Consider the following 25,983-nt stretch of genomic DNA (forward strand, 5'->3'; position numbering starts at 1 on the left):
TCCCCTCCCACCCTTCCACCTCCCCACAACTAACTAACTTTGGCATCGTCCCTCGCTTGTCAAAGGAGACTTCTTGTTGCTCACAAGACCCCAGGACCACAATGGAGAGAAAATGAACGAAAAAGTGACAGTGCTAATATTTTAGGCAGCAAATGCCTTCTTTTGGAGCATTTCTCTCTCTCTCTCGCTCTCTCTCTCCTTTCAAGTTTCTTCTTCTAATTTAAAGCATGTTTAATTTCTTCCTCTTTTTCAAATTGAATCCATGCTGCACGGACTTCTTAGTTCTCTGGTCTCATACGACACGTACAAAACCAGTTTTAAAAATACGCGGTTATAATGAAGACTAGACCGTATGATGAACAGTTGAAGGAAATAGATATCTCTAGCCTAATGAAGAGAAGGACCAGGGGAGACATGATAGCAGTCTTCCAATATATCAGGGATTGCCACAAAGAAGAGGGTATCAAGCTGTTCTCCAAGGCACCTGAGGGCAGGAGAAGAAGAAGCAATGGGTGGAAACTAATCAAGGAGAGAAGCAACTTAGAACTAAGGAGAAATTTCCTGACAGTTAGAACAATTAACCAGTGGAATAACTTGCCTCCAGAAGTTGTGAATGCTCCAACACTGGAAGTTTTTAAGAAGATGTTGGATATCCATTTGTCTGAAGTGGTGTAGGGTTTTCTGCCTGGGCAGGGGGTTGGACTAGAATATATCCCTTCCAATAGTTTCATTCTTTATTTTATGCTCTAATGTCATCATTTGCCCTATTTCTTACCTTTTTTTAACCCTTCGCCAATCAGTTTCAGTGGAAAAGCCCAGCTGTACCAACATATTAAACCTCGAATTGCATCTGGTTTGATTCCAGTTAGAGACACAATATCTCACTTCCAGTGGTGGGATTCAATTTTTCCCCCGCTACCGGTTCTGTGGGCGTGGCTTGGTGGGCGTGGCAGGGGAAGGATACTGCAAAATCCCCATCCCCTCCTGATCATCTGGGACTCGTCGGGAGGCAGAGAATAGAAGGGGGCGGGGCCAGCCAGAGGTGGCATTTGCCGGTTCTCCAGAACAACTCAAAATTTCCGCTACCGGTTCTCCAGAACTGCTGAATTCCATCTCTGCTCACTCCCTTAAATGATCATAATAATCCCAAGCTATACAGGAGAGTGGGGGTTTTATTTCTGGGATTTTCTCCATCTGTTTAGTAGCAGGCCCTCAAAATACAATTAAACAATGAGTCACATCAATTGGTGGGGTACACATACCCCCATATAGCAAGCAATAAATCCCTGCTATTCTCGCCGTTGTCTTAAAATCTTATATCTCACTAAAAAAAAAAGTAATGATTCAGGCAGTAGCAAAACCTGGCCAGCCAAAAGCTGCCCATCTGTCAGCTGGCAGTCCAGATTAGCTCAACGAGCGATGTGAGCAGACTATTGTTTCACACAATACCGTCGTGTTTGAAACGCGCTAGAAGAACAAAAAATGTGTGTTGTATAGATATGTTTGTGCGAGAGAGAAACCGAGAAAGCGTTCTCCCATCTTTTGCCGCCTTCTGAAAGCCGCTGACCCAGGCGACGTCGTAATGGTAATGTTCCATTGTTGGGCAGGATAGTCGGTGGGCCGTGAACGGCCTCGGCGGTTGACCCTTTGGTCCCCAGATGGTTCGGTGGCTGAAAAAGCATGCAGGGAAGAGTCGCAAAGCTGATAAAGGGTCCAGAGGCCAAATCCTACGATGAATGGTTAAGTACATTTGGCTTATCAAAGAGAAGGGTTGGGGGGGGAATGATAGCAGCCTTCCAGGATAGCCAGTTAAATAGGAGCTGCAGCTTAAAAAAGCCGATGCAATCCCAAGTTGCATTAACAGAGGGATGCAATCGAGATCAAGGGTGTTACTAATACCACTCTGCAAAACCTTAGTAAGGCCACACCTAGAGTACCGCATCCAGTTTTGGTCACCAAACACCATAAAAAAACTCTAGAAAGAGCGCAGAGAAGAGCAACCAGGATGATGAGAGGACTGGAGGCTAAAATATACAATGATACAATACAGCCAAGTCAGATACACTTAGCTGGTGTATCAAACCTATTGAGTTTGATCCACTTTCGTATTAGCAGTTAGTATCAAAAGGCAAAAGGGAAAGATATTTGTCAAAGTCGGACGTGAAACAAAACCACATTCTGGGGTCTGTTATAAAGGCTAATTTCCAGCAAAGCGGGGGAGGAAAATCATCTTCCATTCACTTTCTGAATGCAGAACAGATTTGGAAGGGACCTCGAAGGTCTTCTAGTCCAGCCCCCTGCTCAAGCAGGAAACCCTACACCATTTGAGACAAATGGTTGTCTAACCTCTTCTTAAAGACTTCCAGTGTTGGAACCTCTGGAGGCAAGCTGTCCCACTGATTAATTGTTCTCACTGTGAGGAAATTTCTCCTGAAAGAGAGAGAGAGGGAGAGAAAGAGAGAGAAATAGAAAGAGAGAGAGAAAGAGAGAGAAAGAGAGAGAGAAAGAGAAAAAGAGAGAGAGAGAGAAAGGGAAAGAGAGAGAGAGAGCAATAGAGAGAGATCAAGAGAGAGAGAGGAAGAGAGAGAAATAGAAACAGAAAGAGAGAGAAATAGGAGAAAAACAGAGAGAAATAGAAAGAGAGAAAGAGAGAGAGAAAGGGAGAGAGAGAGCAAGAGAGACACAGGCTGAGAGAGAGAGAAAGAGAGAGAAAGAAAGGGAAAGAGAGAGAAAGGGAAAGAGAGAGAAAGGGAAAGAGAGAGAAGGAAAGAAAAGAAAGAAAGAGAGAAAAAGAGAGAAATAGAAAGAGAGAGAGAGAAAGAGAGAGAGAAAAGAGAGAAAGAGAGAGAGAGAGAAAGGGAAAGAGAGAGAGAGAGCAACAGAGAGAGACCGAGAGAGAGAGAAAGAGAGAGAAATAGAAACAGAGAGAGAGAGAGAAAGAGAGAAATAGAAAGAGAAAAACAGAGAGAAATAGAAAGAGAGAAAGAGAGAGAGAAAGGGAGAGATAGAGAGCAACAGAGAGAGAGGCTGGGAGAGACAGAAAGAGAGAGAAAGAAAGGGAAAGAGAGAGAAAGAAAGAAAGAAAGAAGAGAGAGAGAAATTTGGCTGACATAGCTGCACCCTCATTAAAAGGCATTAAAGGAAAAAAGGCAGGATCTTGATGTGGGGAATTCGGGATATTAAAGCCACCGGCCCTTCTTCCTGATGACTTCCATATGGGCTCCGTATCGAAGGAGCGGCTGCGGGTGAGACAGAAAGAGGAGGAGAAAAGGAAGGAAAAGGAAACCAGAAAAGAGGGAGGGAATCTGAAAGTTTATTTAAACATGGGTTGGTTTAAGGTTACACGGCCGGCCTTGAACACGAAGGAAACAGTTTATCAAAACTTCTTCTTTTTTTAAAAAAAAAACCATCTCTTTGGACAATTGCTCTCCTTCGGAGCTGTTTAATCAGGAGGGGCTCCGTTGCAAAGAATGCAGATTGTCCATCAAGTGTTGTGTCCATCAAACAACAATAAATATGGGTGAGGAGGCCCCTTATTCCCCCCCCCATCTACCTATTCATTTGCTCTTCCAATGCTCCTCTCCGTCCCACGGACAGGATTGAGGCGGGGTAAAGTGTGCTATTAGCAGAGTTTAGAGTTTTATTTCATTTGTATGCCGCCCTTTTCCCTAAGGGGTCTCAGGGCGGCTCACAACTCAAAGAAGGGAAAGGGGGATACAGACAGTTTAACAACAACACAAAACAATACATAGTTAAAAAGCGCAACAATCATACCATTCGAGATAGGGGCGGCGAATCTTTAGCCCCAGGCCTGTTGGAACAGCCAGGTTTTAAGGGCTATGTGGAAGGCCTGGAGGGTGGTGAGGGTTCGAATCTCCACGGGGAGTTCGTTCCAGAGGGTCGGAGCAGCCACAGAGAAGGTTCTCCTCCGGGTAGTCGCCAGTCGACACTGGCCGGCGGATGGAATTCGGAGGAGGCCTAGTCTGTGGGATCTAATTGGTCTGTTGGAGGTAATTGGCAGCAATTGGCAGGTAATGAAAACAGGAGAAATAAGTAGCCAAGGGATCCAAAATGCCCAATTAACGTGGGGAGTCTGGCATTGCGTAAAGCCAGGGAAAAGAGGATAAAACGCTAATTAAAACTCAACTTTGTCCATCTTGAATAAAACTGTACACCGGCAGTCCTCAGTTCATTTAGCAACCGTTCAAAGTTACGACAGCAGTGAAAAACGGGACTCAGGACCAATTTTCAAACTTAACAGCATTTCCCCCCCTTGTCACCTAATCAAAATTCAGGCGCTTATCAACTGACTCACATTTATGACGGTCGCCGGTTCCTAAGGGGTCACGTGATTCCCCTTGTGATGAGCCAGGTCTATGGGGAAGCCAGATTCACTTAACAACGGCATTACTACCTTAACCGCTGCAGGGAATCCTTTAACCCCTGTGGCTAGGAAGGTTGCAAAACGGGACAAACGTCGCTTAATACGTGTTTCGCTCAGCAGCGGAAAGTTTCAGCTGTGGTCGTGGTTGTAAGTCAAGGACTGCCTTGTACGCCTCCTAGATGAAAAGTATTGGGCAGAGTATCCTTGGTGTATCTTTGGTTTTAAGACTCATTTAACACATTGAAAGAGATTCCCCTCCGTCAGCAAGCAAATTGCCTTCGTCCATATCTATTTTTAAGAGGCTCCGTTAATGGGCGGCTTGTGGTTAGGACGAAGAGCAGGGAATTCCAGTCTCCATTTCATTATTAGAGTGAAACGGGATAATGGATGGAGGGGATGATTGGACGTCAATCAAACTGTGGTCATACAGCAGTGTTTCTCAACCTTGGCAACTTGAAGATGTCCGGACTTCAACTCCCAGAATTCCCCAGCCAGCATTCGCTGGCTGGGGAATTCTAGGAGTTGAAGTCCGGACATCTTCAAGTTGCCAAGGTTGAGAAACACTGTCATACAGTAACTTGCTATTTAAAGTTAAATTTGCGGGCCACGTCAAAAACGCTCGACATTTCGTTTTGAGGTTTCTATGCTGTTATTGTACGAATGGCATAGTGATCTGGGCAATATTTGTGTCATTTGTGAATTCATTATATTACCATTGATGTTTGAAGACTGTTGCGTTAACATTGATTGCTTTAGACATTCATATTGAGGTTTTAGCTTTTGTTTTAACCCGTGCATTTTGTATCTACGGGCATTTTAATTTCTTTCGGGACCTGCCATGAACCTGTGTGGAGATAAAGGGTGACTGCACAAACTTGTGTTGTTGTTTTCCCGTGGTGCAGTCTTTTGTTGAGAAAAGTTGTGTTCCCAGAGAAAAAGATGCCAGTATTTCTCAGAAGAAAAACCCAATTCTCACAAGTGTCCGTTCACCACATCTGAGATTCGGCATCTGAATAACAGAATAATAGCGTTGGAAGGGACCTTGGAGGTCTTCCAGTCCAACCCCCTGCTTGAGCAGGAGACCCTCTGGCATTTCAGACAAATGTCCGTCCAATCTCTTCTTGAAAACCTCCAGAGATGGAGAAAGGGGAAGGAAGGAAGGAAGGAAGGAAGGAAGGAAGGAAGGAAGGAAGGAAGGAAGGAAGGAAGGAAAGAAAGAAAGAAGGAAGGAAGGATAGCATAATAATAGCATTGGAAGGGACCTTGGAGGTCTTCCAGTCCAACCCCTTGCTCAACCAGGAGACCCTATGCCATTTCAGACAAATGTCCATCCAATCTCTTCTTGAAAACCCCCAGAGATGGAGAAAGGGGAAGGAAGGAAGGAAGGAAGGAAGGAAGGAAGGAAGGAAGGAAGGAAGGAAGGAAAGCATAATAATAGCGTTGGAAGGGACCTTGGAGGTCTTCCAGTCCAACCCCTTGCTCAAGCAGGAGACCCTCTGCCATTGATTGGACAAGTGGTTGTCCAATCTCCTCTTGAAAGCCTCCTGATGGAGCACCTACAATTTCTCAAGATAAATCGTTCCACTGATTAATCATCCTCATTGTTAGGAAGTTTCTCCTTAATTCCAGACCCTTTCCTTGATTAGTTTCCATCCATTGTTTCTTGTCCTGTCCTCAGGTGCTTTGCAGAAGAGGTTGACCCCCCTCTTCTTCGTGGCAGCCCCTCAGATACTGGAACATTGCTGTCATGTCATCCATAATCATTTTTTTTCACTAAACCAGACGTTTCCTCCTCTAGACTACTCCCTAGAGTAGGCCTATCTGAGTCAGCTACCTCCTTCTGAATCCAACATCCAGTCCATTCTATTCGTTACTCAACTTAAACACAAGGCTAGGATTTCAGCGTTTAGCAAAAGTCCCAGCAATCAGTGCAAACCGAAGCAGCTTGGATACGTTTCCTGCTAATCTTTCCCCCCCCCCTAAGTTAAAAATGTTTAATGCCTTGCCAGCTGCAAACCCTTTTCTTATTCCTGAAATAGTTGTGACTCACTGCAGATGAAGTTCCCTAGCATTAAATTGTCCTTCTAATTCAAATCACCAGCTCCTTTATTATTCCTGAGTCAGTTCCACCTGTCTTCTCCCCTCCCGGGCAAAAAAAAACCCTTGCAACCCCACTTTTTCTGGCTGGCTGTACTGCACACCAGTGAGTTACAAAATCTGTCTGCACTGCTAGCAAAGTGAGAATAAAGTCCTTTGAATGGGCTGCTGTAGCTTTAAATTGTTTCCCCGCAATTACATTAACCTTAGAATAGAATAGAACAGAATAGAATAGAGAATAGAATAGAGAATAGAATAGATAATAAAGAATAGAATAGAATAGAGATTAGAATAGATAATAAAGAATAGAATAGATAATAAAGAATAGAATAGAATAGAGAATAGAATAGATAATAAAGAATAGAATAGAATAGAGAATAGAATAGATAATAAAGAATAGAATAGATAATAAAGAATAGAATAGAATAGAAATAATAGAATAGAATAGAATAGATAATAAAGAATAGAATATAAATAATAGAATAGAATAGAATAGAATAGAATAGAATGACAGAGTTGGAAGGGACCTTGGAGGTCTTCTAGTCCAACCCCTGTCTAGGCAGGAGACCCTAAACCACTTCAGAGAAATGGTTATCCAACATCTTCTTAAAAACTTCCAGTGTTGGAGCATTCACAACTTCTGCAGGCAAATTGTTCCATTGGTTAATTGTTACTACTCCTTCAACGGATGTCCTGAATTTGAAAAGAAGAAGGGGGAAAAATCCTTTCTGTTCTGACCGAGGCTTCCCCAGCAGCACGAAGCCGAGTCCTCATCCCGATAAACCCCTTTTCATTAATTGAGAGGGAATTCCTCTCCAGCAAAAGTCTTTCCTCTCCTACAGTCTTTCAAGATAATTCACAATTACCGACCTTTCTCAGGCTTGGAGAGTGGCCAGGCCGAGATCTTTCAGACGCCGCAATACTTGGCGAGAATGCAGGAATGAACTAATTGTCTCCTGCAAACTCCACTCCTCTTTCGCTCCTCTTTTATTTCCTCTGGGAGGGGCCATTCACCGACCACTTGTGGACTTATTCCCAAGTCGGCCTCTGTTCTTTAGCTGTTCCCTTCGTCTGGCAATTCTGCGCATGCTCACACTGGGAACAGGCTCCAGCTGTTCTTCTGCCTCACTGTTCTCCAACTCTGAAGGCAGCTGATAACTGTCGGATGGACCTGGCCCTCTCTCTGCCTCTGACACAGAGCCCTCATCAGAGCCTTCCCCAGACTCCAGGACTGGCCTATCTTCCTCCCCAACCTCCTCACTGTCCGAATCTGCTCCTCTGTCAGGCCGCAACACAATCTTTTGTGAAAGCATTCCTTCACCTTTCCATCCCTAACAAATAGCAATAGCAATAGCAATAGCAGTAGACTTATATACCGCTTCATAGGCCTTTCAGGCCTCTCTAAGCGGTTTACAGAGAGTCAGCATATTGCCCCCAACAATCCGGGTCCTCATTTTACCCACCTCGGAAGGATGGAAGGCTGAGTCAACCCTGAGCCAGTGAGATTTGAACCGCTGACCTGCTGATCTAGCAGTAGCCTGCAGTGCTGCATTTAACCACTGCGCCACCTTGGCTCTTCCATTGCTCTTCCCTCGTTATCAAACCAAAGACAAGGAGACCCAAAGGGAAACATCGGGAATCACCTTGAATTCTGCTTCTCTTGTCGCCTTTCGAAAGCCAGAGAGAGTGACAGGTGTGCACCGTGACGCAACTCTGGAGTAATCGACAGAGAAAAGCCTGTCTTGTGGGCTCGTTCCCTCCGTCCATCACTCCCTCATCCGTGCGTAATTCTGCCACTTTTAGTCTAGTCATTCAGAGAGAGCAGCTCCATTACTTGGAAAGAGAGCTTAATTCCACAACTGCAATCCAGACTTCCCTGTACTTCTCTAAGATGCAGAACAACAGAATAAAAGAAGGAGACAGAGAAGGAGGAGAAGGAATGAAGGAAGGAGGAGAAGGAGAAGGAGGAGGAGACAACGACAGTGGTATCTCAGTACTCATCATTAATTGGTTCTGGAAGGCGAGATGAATACCAAAAAGGATGAGTACCAAACACATTTTTCCTACCAGGAATAATGCAGTGAGTCACAAGGCAGCCAAAAGCGACAAATTCTAGCTTGTGGATTGAGTACTAAACAAATGATGAGTACCGGGACAAAACTTCTAAATTAAAATGCATTGAGTACCAAACTCAATGACTTTTAAAGCAGTTCAGTAGCAAGAGCCGAGGTGGCACAGTGGTTAGAGTGCAGTACTGCAGGCTACTTCAGCTGACTGCTAGCTGCAGTTCAGCAGTTCAAATCTCATGAGGCTCAAGGTTGACTTAGCCTTCCAACCTTCCGAGGTGGGTCAAATGAGGACCCAGATTGTTGGGGGCAAATACGCTGACTCTGTAAACTGCTTAGAGAGGGCTGTAAAGTACTATGAAGTGGTATATAAGTCTAAGTGCTATTGCTATTGCTACCATTGTAGCAGAGTTGGGAAGGACCTTGGAGCTCTTCCAGTCCAACCCCCTACTCAAGCAGGAGATCCTATGCCATTTCAGACAAATGGTTGTTCAACCTCTTCTTAAAAACCTCCAATGTTAGAGCAGCCACAACTTCTAAAGGCAAGTCATTCCACTGGTTAATTGTTCCCAATGTCAGGAAGTTTCTTCTGAATTCCAAGTTTCTTCTCTCCTCGATTAGTTAAGCAAAATATATATTTTTCTACTGTTCGCCACAATACAACGAACCCTGATTATCTCACCAAGCTAATCATGACCTGTTTTCTCCCCTCGGATGCTTCCTTAGCCTTCCCTCGGTATTAAGCGGTACCCCTCGGTACCACTTTACAAAACCTTAGTAAGGCCACACCGGGAATGCTGCATCCAGTTTTGGTCATCACATTACAAGAAAGATACTGAGACTTTGGAAAAAGTGCAGAGAAGGGCAACTAAAATGATTCAAGGCCTAGAGATTAAAACATATGAAGAACAGTTTCAGGAACTCAGTATTCTCAGTCTAGAGAAAGGAAGGACAAGGGGGGACATGATGGCAGCATTACAGCATTTGAGGGGCTGCCACAAAGAAGAGGGAGCCAGCTTATTTTCCAAAGCACCAGAAGAATAGAAGCAATGGATGGAAACTCATCAAGGAGAGAAGCAAACTGGAATTAAGGAGAAGCTTCCAGACAGTGAGGAAAATCAACCAGCGGAACAGAAGTTGCCTCCAGAAGTTGTGGGTGCATCAACACTGGAGGTTTTGAAGATGAGATTGGAGAGCCACTTGTCTGCAATGGTGGAGTAGGGGGCTAGACTAGAAGACCTCCAAGGTCCCTTCCAGCTCTATTCCGGATTGAATCATATTGTCTGCTGAACCTTTCCTTAAATAGACATCTGTAATTGTTGACAACATGAACTTTCCCCGGCTGTAATTGATGAGCCCCAGTGGGGCGAAGCCGGGAATTGATAGGGGGTGTCATATAAACAGCTGCTTGCAGGGAAGTCGTTTGTATGGGAAAGAGTGACTTTTATTAGTCCTGCAAAGCCCATCAATAACACCAAGTATATTTCAGCCCGGTTTACAGACTCGTTCCCATTAAGAATTTATGCCTGCGCAGTCTATTCCTTCCTCCTTCTTTAAAGAATTCATAATGACAAACACCCCAGAGGTCTGGTACCCCCAAAGTTTAGCGCCATCCATCAACCGTCTGCTTACACAAAATCACCATCTTCTTGGACAGGCCCACAAATCCAGACAGCGCATACATTGTGAAGGTTAATTAAAGAGCCCCCAAGAACAGATAAGAAAAGAAAGCGGGCTCTAAGTTGCGGGTGGCGAACACTAGGATGCAATCTTGATTTAACCACCCAAAGGAGCTCACGGGGATCCTCTCCAGATGGGTTCCCTGGTTCCAGTTTGGGAGAACTTCACTGCGTTCAGACAGGACACCAAGACAACAGCAAACAATCGCTGGCGAGTTAAGCAACTGGTGAGAAGGGCGGACCTTCTCTGTACGAAAGGGGCTTTTTCAAAAGGACCCTGGACGTTGTTTTTCCTTGAGGATGTTCCGCTTCTCATCCAAGAAGCTTCTTCAGTTCTGCTGGATGGAAGGAAAAACTGGATGGAAGGAAGGCACAGATCAGGGGTGAAATTCAGCAGGTTCTGAGAGGTTCTGGAGATCCGGTAGTGGAAAGTTTGAGTAGTTCAGAGAACCAGTAAATAACACCTCTGACTGGCCGCACCCCCATCTATTCTCTGCCTCCCAGGTCCCAGCTGATTGGGAGGGAATGGAGATTTTACAGTATCCTTCCACCTGGAGTGGGAAGGGAAAGGGAATTTTGCAGTATGCTTTCCTTGGAGTGGGGAGGGAATAGAAATTTTACAGTATCCTTCCCTTGGAACGGAGAGGGAATGGAGATTTTGCAGTATCCTTCCCTTGGAACGGAGAGGGAATGGGGATTTTGCAGTATCCTTCCCTTGGAACGGAGAGGGAATGGAGATTTTACAGTATCCTTCCCTTGGAAGGGAGAGGGAATGGAGATTTTGCAGTATCCTTCCCTTGGAACGGAGAGGGAATGGAGATTTTGCAGTATCCTTCCCTTGGAACGGAGAGGGAATGGGGATTTTGCAGTATCCTTCCCTTGGAACGGAGAGGGAATGGAGATTTTGCAGTATCCTTCCCTTGGAACGGAGAGGGAATGGAGATTTTACAGTATCCTTCCCTTGGAACGGAGAGGGAATGGAGATTTTGCAGTATCCTTCCCTTGGAACGGAGAGGGAATGGAGATTTTGCAGTATCCTTCCCTTGGAACGGAGAGGGAATGGAGATTTTGCAGTATCCTTCCCTTGGAACGGAGAGGGAATGGAGATTTTGCAGTATCCTTCCCTTGGAACGGAGAGGGAATGGAGATTTTACAGTATCCTTCCCTTGGAACGGAGAGGGAATGGAGATTTTGCAGTATCCTTCCCTTGGAACGGAGAGGGAATGGAGATTTTGCAGTATCTGTCCCCTGGAGTGGGGAGGGAAAGGGGATTTTGCAGTATCCTTCCCCTGCCACGCCCACCAAGCCACACCCACATAACTGGTAGTAAAAGTTTTTGAATTTTCCCCCTGGCACAGATAAACCTCCAAGTGGCCTCAACAACTGTCAGAAAGCATGTGAATGTCCAGATGATCTAAATCCTTCCATGATTCCAACAATCAACCAGTGGAGTAGAAGTTGCCTTCAGCCGTTGTGGTTACTCCAACACTGGAGGCTTTTAAGGACGGATTTGATTGTCTGAAATGGTCCAGGGTCTCCTGCCAGAGCAGGCGGTTGGATTGGAAGACCTCCAAAGTCCCTTCCGACTCTGTTATTCTGCTATAGAATCCCTGGGAGTCAAATTAAAATGGAGGGTAAATTCTATCAAGCAATTAGGAGCAGCTAATGGAAAGGCACTTAACAACTGAGGTGAAGCCTATGGTGGCAACATTTATGGTTGACTTTTGAACTTCTCCTTGTGGTTGCTTCGAAACAACAATGCCATCTAATTATGTCAGTTGTAAGGTGGTCAAAAGCTGGCTTAAGGATTGCTTCGATAACCTTACGAACAGATCTGTCTTGTGGATCATGCTCAAACCGCAAAAGCAGAAAATGGATGGCCTCAAGCTACTCCACGAAATGCATCCTAATGAAGGAATAGTACAACTTGTTGTACAATTTCCTTTGTCCCCAAACCTGACCTGAGATCCATAAGATACAGCAAGCGAAGCAACATTTGGTTAACAAAGAACCTTTCTGCCACACCCTTACTCATTCCTAGCGGTCTAGTTTAGTGAAAAGAAGTACTAGGGGGTGACACGATAGCAATGTTTCTCAATATTCGAGGGGCTGCCCCAAAGAAGAGGGAGTCAAGCTATTCTCCAACACACCAGAAGGCAGGACAATGGGTGGAAACAGTCAATAATCAAGGAGAGACGCAACTAAGAACTAAGGAGAAATTTCCTGACAGTTGGAATAATTAATCAGTGGAACGACTTGCCTCCAGAAGTTGTGAATGCTCCAACACTGGAGGTTTTTAAAAAGACATTGGATAACTGAAGTGGTGTAGGGTTTCCTGCCTAGGCAGGGGGTTGGACTAGAAGACCTCCAAGGTCCCTTCCAACTCTTGTTATTCTCTTGTTCCGAAGACTATCAGTTCCTAAAAGAACTTAAGGCCATTTTGGCCATCTTATGTTGCTGCTGCTATGTACAATTGCAAAATGTTGTTTCGGGATCTGATCAGTTCTGTTTTGGAGCTGCTTTATGACTAAATTTCCATGCCAACAATGACGTCCATGTGCCTCCTGCAGATCCCTGCCCTGCTTTCTCTTTAAGCTCCTCTCTTGGCTTGGCATGGCTGGTTATGCCAGATGGCTGAATCCAGCCATCCTTTTACTGTCTATAAAGTTCCCTGATCTCTCTCAGGAGCCTTGCAAATATTTAAATATTAATATGTTAAATATTTAGTGCCAAGAGCTACTAAACAATGGGGATAACCAATTTCCTCCAATTCTTTGTAGGGGCCTCTCTTGATGCTATGGATGGTGACTCCTATTCTAAAACAACCAACCAGCCAAATATTATTTAAGGTTTAGAGATAAACAACATCTACGTACTAATCAAAAGAGGCAACGAACCAGCTAAAAAGGACACAAAAAAGACCACCACACCTTCATCAGTACCCAGCTAAGTAGAGATTAACACCAGAATTAATCTTAGATCGACAATCAAGAAGTGAATAACACCCTAATCAAGGAATTACCTGTTCTGACCGAGGCTTCCCCAGCATCATGGAGCTGAGTCCTCGACCCGATAAACCACTTTTCTTTCATTTACAGTGAATTCCTCACCAGTTCCAATGTCCCGGCCTTCAGTCTTTCAAGATAGCTCACAACTCCCGACCTTTATCAGGCTTGGAGAGGGGCCAGGCTGATATCGTTCAGACGCTGCAATACTTGGCAAGAATGCAGGAGTGAACTAATGGTCTCCTGCAAACTCCACTCCCCTTTCGCTCCTCTTTTATTAGTTTACAGTGAATTCTGCTCATTCACCTCCAGCAAAGTCTTCCAAGGGAGGACTTATAGTCACAGACCTTATCTGGCTTGGAGAGCTGCCAGGCTGATATCTGCAAAATGTGGCAAGGAGTCTCGGAGAATCACGAACCAATTAAGCAAACTAATAGTCTCCTGCAAACTCCACTCCCCTTTCGCTCCTCTTTTATTTCCTCTGGGAGGGGCCATTCATCGTCCACCTCTGGCCTTCCTCCCAAGTCGATCCCTGTTCTTTAGCTGCTCCCTTCATCCAGCAACTCTGTACATGCGCACACTGGGAAGAGGCTCCAGCTGTTCTTCTCCCTCAATGATGTCTGACTCTGAAGGCAGCTGATAACTGTCATACAGCCCTGGCCCCCTCTCTGCCTCCGACACAGATCCCTCATCAGAGCCTTCCCCAGACTCCAGGACTGGCCCATCTTCCTCCCCAACCTCCTCACTGTCCAAATTGCTGCCAGCTCCACCGGCCACTGGTGGGCCACAACACCACCAACTCAGACAAACAAGCTAACAGTAAACCACAGTCTAATCAGGAATATTCCCACCAACATGCTCTATTTCCTCTCTGTTCTACTTTAGGGCAGACCGAGCCTTAAATCTGAATCCAGCCAGGGGATCTACCGCTTGGGAAGGAATTACTAAACGAAAGTACATTTGGTCAATATGGTAATCCAAATAACAAGAAGTCTAGACTTCCAGGGTTTCCATGTAGAAGTCAAGGCAGAATTATTTTGAAGTCAGAAAACGAAATTATGGATTCCAAGTAGATTCTGGTTGAACGTTGCCTTCATCGGAGATGTTTAAACAGGGAGCGAACAGCCACCTGACCGAGGTGTTAACTCAAAGAACAAACTCAGTTAAGCAGAGAAGGGATTTCTTTAATCCTGAATGACTTAAGTCTTGTAACCTGATTATTTGGGGTTAGGAGATGAGCTGATTTTTCCAAGAGAAGGAAAGTCCTGCAGAGGTTATGGGAAGAACCCTGTCCTCGTTTTAGCTTTCACTCTTGTCGTTACATAACCAGATCCTGTGAATTGAGATTTGGCTGAAGCATCTTTTCCAAGTTCTGCTTTTTTTGAAGTCAGAAATAACCGGGAGAAAATGCACCATAAGAACAGTTGTTGTTGGGTAACAATGGCCCATTCAAAAATAAAAATGGTTCAGACTTGTGGGATACCACCCAGATTCCAGGAAGCTCCGAGGGGATGATGTGCCGATGGGTGAGAGACATTTTTCCTCCAACTTTTGATCTACTTATCTTCTCACAGGGCAGACAAGCTCAAGTAGGCTCATCCATAAATTATTACTGGTTGTAATTACAATTTTCTTCCCTCTTTAATCAAAGGGGGTCTCCACAGCATCTGCTACGTATTAAGGCAGCCTTGCTCCTTCAGGTTTATCATTTATAATCGGCTTATTAAATCTGGAAGAGCCCCAGCTGAACGGAGAATTGTAGTCCAGGCCCATCTGGAAGCCTGTTGTAGCTCATTTGAGAACGCTTGTAGATGTTTGAAAGGCAAAACATGGGCAAACAGTAGCTACAACATACAGCATAAAGGACTACGTGACAGGATGCCACCATCTTGGCTTCTTTGACACAGAGGCTCCCAAAGCTTTAGACTGTCTACTGTTGATCTCACCCCATTCTGTAAGGGGGTGTGAAATAAGCACACCAAACTGCCCTAATGTTCCTTTTTATTTGTATCCATTCCGTGTATTCATAATCTTGTATGTACTTGTATCTATTATCTTTTACACACTCGACGAAACAAATAAATAAAATAAAATAAAGCCAACCATCCCTCCTGGGAAACTCATCTTCAGAAACAAGCAATTTAGCTCAGCCTCCTACGCTTCAACGGTTTTGTTGCTCCTTTAAACTCTGCAAGAGGCGGCCAGGAAAACCCGATTCCCTCTTGTCTTAGGCCAGGAGCTGTGATCTAGGTAACAGGTAAGAGAACGGAAGAAAAATGATGGAGAATGAGAAGGCCACGCAAGCCCATCCATGAAAGAGGTCCTAGAAAATTCCTTACCTTGCTTCAAGCAGAAATTTAGAGATGATGAGAGAGAGAGGGAGAGAGAGAGAGAGAGAGAGAGAGAGAGAGAGAGAGAGAGAGGAAGAAGAAGAAGAAGAAGAAGAAGAAGAAGAAGAAGAAGAAGAAGAAGAAGAAGATGATGATAAGGCCAACTAATTTTGCAACCAAAATCACAGGGATGAAAATGCAGAGGAAGAGAATAAATCAACCCACGGGAGAAAACAGTAAATGCAAAGAGGAACAAAAGAAAGGGAGATGATGGCTAAGCCAAGAAATCCTCCTGTCCTAGGTAAGGAATAATTTTTTTCCAAGTGATAAAGATAGTAAAAGAATGTGCCTTCAACAAAGAACGACCTAATCATGTTCCAAAAAGTGTTTTCCAAAAGGCAACTGGATTTTCTTGGAGTTTTTTTTCTCTTGAAAATATTTTCTCATACAAGAAGCTTCTTCAGTTCCAAAGACGTTTCAGAAGAAGCTTCTTGAATGAAATGTTTTCCAGAAACCCAGAACTATGCCACCTACAATCTGATCTAAACAGAGTACACAAAATTATCTACTACAACTTCCCACCTGTCAACGACTTCTTCAGCTTCAGCCATAATAATACTGGCGCAAACAATAGATACAAACTCAAAGTAAACCGCTCCAAACTCGATTGCAGAAAATACGACTTCAGCAACAGAGTGGTCAACGCCTGGGAAGGTTGCAAATGATTTTTAAAAATAAATTTATACTCTTACAACACACAGAGAGAGATTCCTAAACAATCTGCCCACTCTGGAGTCTAAAAAGATCACACATACTGGCAATATACACTCAGAGTAATTTGCGGCCATCCAAACAACCGTCCCTTTGAGGAGAAAGTCAAGAGCTACTTACGAAGACATCCATCAACAGGTGCTCCAAAGTGCCTTCCAACTTGGCAGAAAACGTCATGGCGACCCTTGCTTGAGCCCAGCAAGCCAAGAAGGGCGAAGAGTTGCCAACCCAATGGGTTCCCAACAATCTCGCTCCCTCGGCTGCCCCAAGTGGGACGATTTAAGGAACCACAAAAGGACTAGAAGAACAGAGAACCTCCAGCTTTCCCTCGGCTGAGATTTCCTGGACCTCAATCTGGATTCCTTCGGCTGGAGAGGAAGGCATTAAAAAGAGGCCGGAGTTGGCCTCTTCTCCTTCGGAGAACTTCACCAGTTAGGGAAAAGGCATCCCCAGGGGAGGAGAAAAAATCTCTCGCCACCAAGCAGCTGCACCAAAGATGGGATGTGGATGGGATGAGGAGCCTCTAACAGAGGCTGGTATTTATAGGAGAACAAGGTTCTTGAGATTCTGGTGCATTTCGGCGTTCAGTTTTGACCTTTCAGCAAATGGCTCAGCACACTGGAAGCCATTGTGAATCGGGGAGCAGCAAGTCCCACAGAAAGCGCGCTGTGACCAATGCCAGGCCAATTCACACAGCCACTTCCCTCAATAGCTCTTTGTTGAAGCTCTATCAAACTCAGCACTGTCTGCTCGTGACAGAGGAGAGCATAGATGGGCATGAAAGACTTTTCATGGAGACTTTTAATTCTCTCCCCCCCCCCAGAGATATTATTAGCTCCCTTAGATACTTGAGAATCAAAACAGTGCCTGAGCATTGCAGAAGGAATGGAACCATGGTAGCGTCAAAGAAGGCCATGAAGCCTCAGAGAATCCATTTCCTGGTCCAGAAGTCTTTTTTTTTTTTAACCAGGTTTGACGGCGCATTAGGGTTCTGGCCCATCCTTGTTCTTTAGCGCTAACAGCTGGTCCAGAATGCAGCCGCGCGAGCGATATTGGGTGTACCTAGATACACCCATGTTACACCTATCCTCCGCGAGCTGCACTGGCTCCCCATTGGTCTCCGGACACACTTCAAGGTGCTAGTCGTTACTTTTAAAGCCCTACATGGTGTCAAAATAGTTCTAGTTTAGCCTAATGTATACCCCTCCCTCCCTCCACTCTCCCCCCCAACCCCCTCCTCCTTCCCCCTCCCCCCCGACTTCCCAGAACCCGTACACGGTATGTATTTTTAACAAACACAGTCTAAAATCTATTGAGAAAAAAGAAATAAAGAAATTAATGACATCTCTACATTGACCTTAGCTTCTTCTTACTGAACTAACTTTAAACAATTTAAATCATTTCTGATCTTAAGCATAGGCTAACTGGAATTTCTTGGTCCCGTATTTATTTTGTATATAGGGTTAAAGCCCTACATGGTATTGTACCTGGCTACCTGAGAGACCACCTCCTGCCACATACCTCCCAACGGCCGATAAGATCTCACAGGTTGGGCCTCCTCCGGGTGCCGTCGACCGGACAATGCCGGCTGGCGGCTCCCCGAGGGAGGGCCTTCTCTGTAGCTGCACCGGCCTTGTGGAACGAGCTACCCGTAGAGATCCGGACCCTCACCACTCTCCCGGCCTTCCGTAAAGCGACCAAGACCTGGCTGTTCCGGCAGGCCTGGGGCTGTTGATTAATTTCCAGCCCCACTTGATTGAATGGATGACGTATTAATTTTAATAATTGTATTTTTAAATTTTTTACATGTTTTAACTTTTGTTGTGAGCCGCCCAGAGTCCCAAGGGAGTGGGCGGCATACAAATCCGTGACCCGTCAAAACCGCGGTCCACTAAAGCGCGCCCGTTCAAAGTGCGTACGTGACGTCATCAGCAGCGCGACAAATAAAATTAAAAATAAATTAAATTAAAAATAAATTAAATTAAAAATAAATTAAATTAAAAATAAATTAAATTAAAAATAAATTAAATTAAAAATAAATTAAATTAAAAATAAATTAAATTAAAAATAAATTAAATTAAAAATAAATTAAATTAAAAATAAATTAAAATTAAAATAAAATTAAAGCAAGCCGATTCACATAAAGGTAAGGGTTAGGTTTAGGGTTAGGTTTAGGGTTACGTTAAGCATTAGGGTTAGGTTTACGGTTAGGTTAAGGGTTAGCGTTAGGTTTAGCGTTAGGTTTAGGGTTAGGTTTGGGGGGGTTAGGGTAAGGTTTTCGCATTAATTTTAAATTTACTGCTCACAGCGTGCTGTTTTCGTTGCGCTGTGATGACGTCACGTACACGCTTTCGTCGAGCGCGCTTTAGTCTACCGCGGATTTGTGGTGGAACCAACAAATCGTATTAAAGAAACAATATCAGCCACCTGATGAATCAGACAAAGTCAAGACGAACAAACATTCTGGACAATTTATAGGAGTAAGTAATCATGCAGTAGTTAAGCAGAGGATTAAAAGTTGTAAATTCTGTCTATGTGTTTTGATTATAGCTGGGTTTGTCGTCCCCCCATCCCCCACCCAGCCCCCACCAGCCATATCCCACAGTTGGCAGATCGGGAGCGATGGATAGCTTTGGTTAGACAACAGTCTGACAGTGCATTTAGTGCACACTGTGATGGATGACTTCATCTATCAAGAAGGAGAAGCAAAATGTTTCTTCAACGGGCAAATTCTCATCGTTGGTGTTCTTTGCGTAAGATAATGGATGAGTTCCTGTGTAACTAGATTCCCCCCCCTTTTTTTAAACAAAGGAGAAAGATAGTCAAAATCTGCTTAGCTTTGGAACAGATGGCCTTTAATATTGTTCGCAGAATTAGAAATGCAAACTTTAACTTCTATATATATATATTTATACGCACTGCATATCGGACATTAATATGGTTGAGAGAGTCCAGAGGTATTTCACGAGAAGAGTCCTCTGCTCCTTTGCTCACAACAGAATCCCTTATGCCACCAGGCTCAAAATGTTGGGCTTGGACAACATGGAATAGCAATAGCAATAGCAGTTAGACTTATATACCGCTTCGTAGGGCTTTCAGCCCTCTCTAAGCGGTTTACAGAGTCAGCCTATCGCCCTCACAGTCTGGGTCCTCATTTCACCCACCTCGGAAGGATGGAAGGCTGAGTCAACCTTGAGCCAGTGAGATTAGAACCGCCGAACTGCAGATAACAGTCAGCTGAAGTGGCCTTCAGTACTGCACCCTAACCACTGCGCCACCTCGGCTCAATATGGAACTATGCTTCCTATAGTCTGACCCAAACACAGTACACAAAATTATCTGCTACAACGTCCTCCCTGTCAACGACTTCTTCAGGTTCAACCGCAACAACACACAAGTACACAATAGGTACAAACTCAAGGTCAACCGCTCCAAACTCGATTGCAGAAAATACGACTTCGGCAACAGAGGGGTCAACGCCTGGAATGCTCTACCTGACTCGGTGGTTACATCCTCAAATCCCCATAATTTTAACCTAAGACTGTCTATTGTAGACCTCACCCCATTCCTAAGAGGTCTGCAAGGGGGTGTGAATAAGCGCACCAGTGTGCCTTTTGTCTCTGTCCTACTGTCCCCATTTATTCGTCCGCATTTCCTGTGTTCATATTTATGTTTATACCTGTTACCTTGTACATGTTTGACAAACTAAAATACCTTAAAATAAATAAACAAAGCTGATATGGGAGGAGAGCTTGTGCCTTAGAGGTTAACATAACTGCCTAATATGTAAAAACATTGGTTCGAATCCCAGTAAGGGTATGGCTTGCTGATGAGAGCTAAATAGCTTGAAATAGATCTATACCAGTGTTTCTCAACCTTGGCCACTTGAAGATGTCTGGATTTCAACTCCCAGTAATCACCTCAAATGATGAATTATTTAACACCTCAGCAATCAGTCTCAGGGTCACAATTAATTTTATAATTAATTTCGCTGAAATATTGCTGGGAATAAGTTATGTATTTGGTCACCTGCAGAGGGATCTCACCGTTTGGCCAAAACATCTAAAAGGAGACATTTCATCTCTCTCCCTCCCTCTTTCCCCCTTTCTCTCTACTTTCCTCCCTCTCTTTTTCCCTCTTCCTCTCTCTCCCCCCTCTCGTCCTCCCTTCCTCTTTCTCCTTTTCTCTCTCCTTTCCTCCTCCTATCTTCCTCTCCTCCCTCCCTCTCTTTCCCCTTCTCTTGCTCCTCTCCCTCCTTCTTTTCCCCTTCACTATCTCCCTCTCCTCTCTCCCTTTCCCCTCTCCCTCCCTCTTTCTCCCTTTCTCTCTCCTTCCTTCTCTCCCCCTTTCTCTCTCCCTCTCTCCCCCCTCTTTCCCTTTCTCTCTCCTCCCTTCCCTCCGTCCCTCTTTCCTCCTCCTTTCCACTTTTTCTCCTCCTTCCTCCCTCTCTTTCTCTCTCTCTGTATGTTGTTCAACTGCTCCTTTGTTATATTTAACGTGAGAGCTGATAAATAGATCCATTACAGTCCTTTCTCTGTAAGACCCACTGAGAGGATGATCCTAGGATCAGGGCTCACGACCTGCCCATCCGTCCCATTAACAGACCCCTTCCCCAATTCCCATCTAACGGGCCCAGTTGGGTTGTCCCAGGAGTTTAGGCTGAAGGTTGAGCAGTTGGGCAGAATCAGCCCAACAGATGTGGTTCCATTCCCCCCTTCCCCCCCATTCAGAGAGAAGAGGCTGCAGCATCTCGCAATCAAGAGACAATGAAAACAGTGTAGGGAATAGACAGAGAAAGAGAAAGCTTTAAATTGAACAGACAATGGCCTCTTTGTCTCTTGCTTTGTTTTTGAAAATCCACAGCCACCTGCCGTGTTGTTTGCCTCCCCCGTAAGCCATAAACAAGAAGCTTCAGAAAGTCCTTTATTTATCATTCTGGATAGCTGTTAAATTCACATTCAATTTTATTGGGCTGTCAAAACAAAATGTAGTTAAATGGTTATCCATAAGAGGGCAGCAACGTGCATTTTCTGCAGCTGTCAGTTGCCCACTAGTGGTTGAGTGATTTTTTTCTCTTTAGTTGCAATAAGTTTAAATATTATAAAATTATTTTTTAAAAAATATATCCATTTTTGGTTTCACCATTTATTTTTTGCTTAATTTTAAATATGTGTTAAAATAAAATAAAGCGATTAAAAAAAACAACCTAATTGATTCAAACCACTCATTAAACCTGATGCCAGAAAGAAATCTTCTGCTGTCGGTTCGACCCCTATCCTGTTTTTGCATCCCAAAGTTAAGGAAAAAATGGTATGAATATAGAATATAGAATAACAAGAGTTGGAAAGGCCCTTGGAGGTCTTCTAGTCCAACCCCCGGCCTAGGCAGGAAACCCTAAACCACTTCAGACAAATGGTTATACAAACTATTCTTAAAAGACTTCCAGTGTTGGGGCATTCACAACTTCTGGAGGCAACTTCTGTTCCACTGATTAATTGTTATCATTGTCAGCAAATCCCTCCTCAGTTCTAAGTTGCTTCTCTCCTTGATTAGTTTCCCTCCATAGTTTCTTGTTCTGCCTTCAGGTGCCTTGGAGAATAGCTTGACTCCCTCTTCTTTGGGGCAACCCCTGAGATATCGAAACACAGACAAGACACAATGAATGGAAACTAATCAAGGAGGGAAGCAACCTGGAATTGAAGAAAAACTTCCCACCAGTGAGGACAATTAAGCAGTGGAACAACTTGCCACAAGTAGTTGTGTGTGCTCCACCACTGGAGGTTTTTAAGAAGAGACTGGACAGTCGCTTGTCTGGAATGGTACACCGTAGGATCTCCTGCTTGAGCAGGGGGCTGGACTAGAAGGCCTCGAAGGTCCCTTCCAGCACAGATTCTGATTCTGACTTTGGGGGAAGCTTTGTCTGCGTTAACCAAGGAACCTGATCATCACCCGAGTTTGGCAATCATGAGTGCCAGCTGAAAATACGATTCTACGGGGTCTCCTCAGAGAGACAAACGCACGAGAACATAACCTCACTCTCAAGCAGATACCGATGTGCAGGGGGCCAAGCACCCCACAATTCCATCGGCCTTTGCTTGTGACGCTTGTCTCAATTAGTCCTGGAGCTGAGATCAAGGAAGCGAGGAGCTGAATTGTGCTAGGATCAACTCCCAGAATAATGATGGCTTTTGACAGCCGCCGGAGACAGTCCAATTTCTGGCACCCAGTTCTGGTGTCCAGATGGGCTCCTTCCATGGCTCTAACCGGTGTACCGGAGCCAAATGGTCAAAGCATGAAATTGGATTTTTAAGCCTTCACGAACGTCTTTCGTTTTAATCGCAAGTGGAATCCCAGTTGCCTTTTTTCCCTCCCCTTCTGACTGGCTGATTTGCTCAGGCATGCAGACTCCAGAAGATTGGCTGTTAGGTGAGAGTCAGCGAATTTAACTCTCTCGTTCTCCCGTCAACCCTGGACGCGAACTTTTTGCCATCTGTCTGCGTATGTTTTTAAGTCGAGACGCCTCCAGTCACACTTGGAAGTCAATTAAAAGGTAAAGGTTCCCCTCGTACGTAAGTGCCAGTCATTCTTGGCTCTAGGGGGCGGTGCTCATCTCCGTTTCAAAGCCGAAGAGCCAGCGCTGTCCAAAGACGTCTCCATGGTCATGTGGCCGGCATGACTCAACACCGAAGGCGGACAGAACACTGTTACCTTCCCATCAAAGGTGGTTCCTGTTTTTCTACTTGCATTTTTTACGTGCTTTCGAACTGCTAGGTTGGCAGAAGCTGGGACAAGTCACGGGAGTTCACTCTGTTATGGTGCACTAGGGATTCGAACCACCGAACTGCCGACCTTCTGATCAACAAGCTCAGCATCTTAGCCATGGTGGCGCAGTGGTTAAATGCAGCACTGCAGGCTACTGCTAGATCAGCAGTTCAGCGGTTCAAATCTCATCGGCTCAGGGTTGACTCAGCCTTCCATCCTTCTGAGGTGGGTAAAATGAGGACCCAGATTGTTGGGGGCAATATGCTGACTCTCTGTAAACCACTTAGAGAGGCCTGAAAGGACTATGAAGCGGTATATAAGTCTACTGCTATTGCTATTATTGCTATATTGCTATTGCACTGAGCCACCGCATCCCTATAAAAATTAGGAAAGTGCAAAAAAAAATGGGGGGGAGGAAGAGGAGGAACAGCTGGTTTACAGTACTTGATGTGCCGACGCCCAGAAGCTCCTGTGGGTGTGGCTTGGTGGGCGTGGCAGAGGAAGGATACTGCAAAATCCCCTCCCCATTCAGGGGCCGGCCAGAGGTGGCATTGGCCGGTTCTCTGGAGTACTCAAAATTTCCGCTACCGGTTCTCCAGACCCTGTCAGCACCTGCTGGATTTCACCCCGGGCACCCGTCCCCCTTTTCCCCATGAGGTTAGGGAAGCCGCCTCCCCTCAATTCAGAGACCCCCGAGGCCTGTTTTCAATTTATTTTCTGCAAGGCTAGGACGCAGCCTGCACGAATAGACCAGATACGGAGCACAAGATGTTTCCAATTGAAATGCAGTAACGACGCAGTCAAGCATCCGGAACTGGAAAATTCATTTGAGACCAGATGAAACATTCCTGTAAGCTAAATCTGAATGAATAAATGCATATAAATAAGGGGTTACTGCCGGGTGTTTGAAAGGGTTTTTTTTTTTCTGCACAATCAGTTTGTCGTGCATGGAAGCAGGAGCAAGAAAGTGGAAGGGACGGGACTTGAGGAAGGAGGAGACAGCCAGGACAATTTTGTTACATGTCCCGACTAGAATGAATGAGTGAGGGGTGTCTGTTGTTTTAAATTGTATTGTTGTTATGTATTTTTTATATTTTTTTTGTAAGCCGCCCGGAGTCCTTTGGGATTGGGCGGCATATAAAAACTTCAAATAAATAAATAAAAGAGAAGGAGAAAAGAAAGGAGGAAAATGGAAAGGAGGAGGAAAAGGAAGAAGGAGAAACAAAAGGAGGAGGAAGAGGAGGAGAAGGGAAGCAAAAGGAGATGGGACAGGGAATGGTCCCTTTTATAGGACATAAAAGAGGAGCGAAAGCGGCGTGGGCTTTTGCAGGAAACAATTTGTTCCTTCGTTCGTTCGTGCATTCATTCATTTGTTTCAAGACTGTGAAGATCTGTCCGTGAATCTCAGAGACTCTGTGCCCAGCCTTTCCTTGCACAGCACCTCATTTGGGAAATATCCCCATGGCAGCTTTCCAAGATAGATAAGGTCTGTGGTCATAAATTCATCTTTGGAAGGCTGTTGGCCAGGCCTTGGCTGAATGTGGATGAGAGGGATTCACATTCATTTGATAAAAGGTTGTGACCAGGACTCTGCCTCCTGCTTTTTGGGTCAGAACAGACGCAGGTTTCATAACGTTTAAAACCAAGTTCGGAGTGAACATGAAGTGAAATTGGAACACCAGGCGCTGCATGTACAGACACACGCAATCACGGCTCTGTGGCTGAACTTGTGAACCTTTTAGGATGGCGTTTCCTCCTTCCTTCTCCCCTTTCCCATCTCACCCTGTCAGAGGAAAGCCGTGCTCCGTGCTCGCCTGAGCCACCTCTGCTTATATCCCGCATCCTTCTCGGTTAGAGAAACCTCACCAAGGTTGGGGAAATAAATCAGGGCGAAAACTCTCGGGGGAAACAGGTCGGGCAAATCTATTTTCAGGACCTGACCTGCGTCCAGGGTTCATTTCAACGGGAGTTCTGCTATGTCAGTTGGAATGACGGGGTCACTGATTCCGGCCTCTTTTGTCATGGCACAAAAGCCACATCAAGAGAGAGCTGGAGGCCAGGCCAGTGAAAGGACCTTCAAAAGCCAGGAAAAAACAACTCTCATCCCTAAACTCTACCCAGGGCTTTAAAAACGCTCTGCATTATTTTCTGGTTACATAAGGGAATAATAACAAGAGTTGGTGGAGAATTCTGCCTCTACTTCCCTTTGCCACCAAGGGAATCCTAGCTCCATGCTTCTATTTCAAAGGAAGAAAGGGCGGCTTGTGATCTGCCATTCTGCAACTCCAGCTGGACTGGGGGACTAACCCGTACACTTTGGGTAGTCCTCCACTTACGGCCATTTGTTTAATAACGGTCCAAAAGCATGGCTGCATTGCACACAAAAAAAGGCTTTTGAGTGGTTGTTCGGACCTAGGTTTCCTGAGACAGTAAAAAGCACACACTTAATCCCAAAACCCCTCCTTTTATTTCAACGGATGTGAATTGTGTTCATTCACCGCCCATAATGAGTCACAAATAGTTTGTAAAGAGTCCGACAGTAGTCTGCCAAAGTCTTTCGGGAGGAGGCTGATAAGCACCCAGCTTTATCTCCCTTGAAACGCTGCCAAAGACCTAATTGGAAATTAGCTTTGCTGAAACGCTTTTAAGGTCCGAATGTCCTCGCAATGAGCTTGGGGACAGTTTTACAACTAGCAACCTGCTTTTTTCTCGGTTTGTATGATAAGCACATCCGAGTGGGAGGCGAAGGCCAGTGAGTCCAATTTTGGTGCGCCCATACTTAGCCAGCTGGAGGCAGGGATGGCTCATCCTCCCGAGTTCTTGCAATGGCCCTGCTAAATTGTGAACCTGATTTTGAGGCACTGGGAATTGTCTGGGCAGCCAGAAGCC

General features: G+C 45.0%; 1 protein-coding gene across 2 annotated transcripts in view; it reads right to left on the reverse strand.

Moving 5' to 3' along the window:
- The window catches only part of FRMD4A (FERM domain containing 4A), a 353,039-nt gene that overhangs the window by 208,758 nt on the left and 118,298 nt on the right, over positions 1–25,983 (reverse strand). Inside the window, exon 1 of one of the 2 annotated variants that reach the window (XM_087722411.1) lies at positions 16,453–16,562. The exons of the other annotated variant lie outside the window; for it this stretch is intronic. Within the exon in view, the coding sequence (XP_087578537.1) occupies positions 16,453–16,509 (57 nt within the window). The 5' untranslated portion in view covers positions 16,510–16,562. Of the gene's footprint in view, positions 1–16,452; positions 16,563–25,983 lie in introns of those variants that run through there. 2 annotated transcript variants of the gene reach the window in all.

This window comes from Thamnophis sirtalis, unplaced genomic scaffold, assembly GCF_051295495.1.
Source record: "Thamnophis sirtalis isolate CommonGarterSnake01/CBP01778 unplaced genomic scaffold, rThaSir2_p1.2 scaffold_9, whole genome shotgun sequence".
Lineage (NCBI taxonomy): Eukaryota > Metazoa > Chordata > Lepidosauria > Squamata > Natricidae > Thamnophis > Thamnophis sirtalis.